General features: G+C 37.3%; 1 protein-coding gene across 4 annotated transcripts in view; it reads right to left on the reverse strand.

Moving 5' to 3' along the window:
• Window positions 1–2619, reverse strand: part of SESN3 (sestrin 3) — a 67647-nt gene that overhangs the window by 8950 nt on the left and 56078 nt on the right. For all 4 annotated transcript variants that reach the window (XM_017505265.1, XM_037730216.1, XM_017505266.2 and 1 more), the window contains one exon: window positions 874–1018. In XM_017505265.1, the coding sequence (XP_017360754.1) occupies window positions 874–1018 (145 nt within the window). The remainder of the gene's footprint in view (window positions 1–873; window positions 1019–2619) is intronic.

The raw sequence follows: 2619 nt of genomic DNA on the forward strand, positions 1-2619 counted from the left end.
TTTTAACAGAAATGGGGTTTTATTATATGCTGGCCAAGCTGGTCTTGAACTCCTGACTTCAAGTGATCCACCCTCCTCGCCCTCCCAAAGTGCTGGGATTATAAGCATGAGCTACTGCACCAGTCGAAACCATTTTCTTAATAGGTTAACTCTAGTGGTTAAAGAATCTCTAAATAGAATATAATATATAATTACACCAGATACAAAATTTCAGTAGGTCTGATTTTTATTAATAGTTAGAACTGTACACAGTTTTCAAATGTACTTTGAAGATATCAATACTTAGATCTAGTATTTCAAAGGCTTATGCTAAACTTTTACTTTATACACTATGTTGAACAAAGCATATAACCAAAATTGGGTTATTATTCAATAACCAATTGGGTTATTATTCAATAAACCTGAATTTAGAGAACATTTTAAAAACCCAAATAGTGGCCAGGCACGATGGCTCACACCTCTAATCCCAGCACTTTGGGAGGCTGAGGCGGGCGGCTCACCAGAGGTAAGGAGTTCAAGGCCAGCTTGGCCAACACGGTGAAACCCTGTCTCTACTAAAAATACAAAAAATTAGCTGAGTGTGGTGGCAAGCGCCTGTAATCCCAGCTACTTGGGAGGCTGAGGCAGGAAAATTGCATGAACCCGGGAGGCAGAGGTTGCAGTGAGCCAAGATTGCACCACTGCACTCCGGCCTGGGTGACAGAGCGAGACTCTGTCTCAAAAAACAAAACAAAAACCCAGATAGGGAAAGATGATGCCACTTCCACGTCAATGGCAATAATTTGTTAATACTTTCATGTGTCATTTTTTATAACCATGACTTCCTATCTGAAGAACTGTCTATAGAATACTGCTTAACATTGAAACACTTACTTTTTCTGAGTGTTTGAACTGCCGCCAGTAACTATCATACATGCGCTTTGTAGTTCTCTCAGGATAGCAGGTCACTGTCTTAATGTAAACCTTCAAGCTTCTTTCAAGTAATTGATTAACTTCTCCATAATCATAGTCATCATACCTATGAGCAATATAACAATAGCTTTATAATGACAAAATCAAAATATTTAATTTCTAAAGTTATAGACATTTATTGTTTAGTAATTAAATACTAAAAGCTCATTAACTAATTGACTGAGTGCCCATTATGTGCCATGCACCCTTCCAGGCAATAGTGATATATTAGTGAACAAAATAGACAAAAATTCTTGGTCTCATGGAGCTTAAATTTTGTTGAAGAAAAAAGGAAAAACAATTAAAAAGATAAACACATTGTAGTCAGATGGTGATAATCTGACTCCATGGCAGTCAGATCTGCCACGGAGAGGAAATGGAACTTGGTCTGGGAGGAGAGGGGTTGTTATTTTTAAATAGGGTGAGCAGGAAGGCTTCTCTGAAAGGTTGATATTGAACAAATAACCAGATGGTGGTAAAGAAGCAAGTGTTAAGGCCTTGAGGTAGGAGTCAAGTGTTTCAGGGAAGAGGGCGTAATCACCGAGTCCCATGCCGCCAAATATTCAAGTAAGATAATTGGGAACTGACCACTGGAAGTAGCTATATGGAGGTCACTGGCAACCTTGGTGAGAGCAGTTTTGTTGGTTGATAGGGACAAAAGCCTGATACTGTGAACAGATTCAAGAGAGAATGGGAGATGAAAAAACGGTGACAATAAAGATATACAATTTTGTCAGAGAATTGCTTTGCATGAAAACAGAAAAATGAGGCGATAGGCCAGAGGGAAATGAAAGGTGAAACTGAGATTTTCTTTAAAGATGGGAGAAATTAAAAGTGTGTTTCTATGCTAAAAGGAAAGATCCAATAAAGAGAATAAAGCTGATTATGCTGGAGAAAGAAGGGAGTATTGCTAGAACTAGGATCTTTAGAAAATGAGAAATGGGATTTTGTGCATAAGTATATAGGAACATAGTAATAACAGCAGAGACAGCAGAGTAAGTGAGCACAGTTGCAGACAGGTAGGTAAATGTGGTATTGGGAGCTTGTGGAATTTCTCTATTTCAGTTAATTTTTAACCGAAATATAATGCTTAGTTTAAAAAAAAAAAGTATCTTGATGAATTTATGTAAGCTTCATTTCATAGCATCAAACAGATAAATATACCCACTATAACATTTGTTGCCTGTATACAATACATATTTATTGCATTTAAATTGAGCTCCACTATGTTTATTTTTCTTAAGTAGGTAGACATGATGTATATGTGTTTTAAAATGTATTGACTCTTTGATAACATTGTCTAGTACGGTAAATGGACAAATAGCTTGGTTATTACAAACAACCATAATCTTTTACATGGAATATTGTGGTGTTAGTCGATTTATCAGTAAATTTTGGAGTTCTTTAGCTAAAATTATAAAAAATACTTCACTTAACACATTGAATTCGAATTCTCATAAAGTCTTTCTGATCTATGGTCAAGTTGAATATATTTCTAAGGGCAATTCTTTTCTGTCTGCTAATCTATCTCCATAAAAGCCTCAAAATCGGCCGGGCGCGGTGGCTCAAGCCTGTAATCCCAGCACTTTGGGAGGCCGAGGCGGGTGGATCACGAGGTCAAGAGATCGAGACCATCCTGGTCAACATGGTGAAACCCCGTCTCTACTA

Source organism: Cebus imitator, unplaced genomic scaffold (genome assembly GCF_001604975.1).
Source record: "Cebus imitator isolate Cc_AM_T3 unplaced genomic scaffold, Cebus_imitator-1.0 Scaffold336, whole genome shotgun sequence".
NCBI classification, from domain to species: Eukaryota; Metazoa; Chordata; class Mammalia; order Primates; family Cebidae; genus Cebus; species Cebus imitator.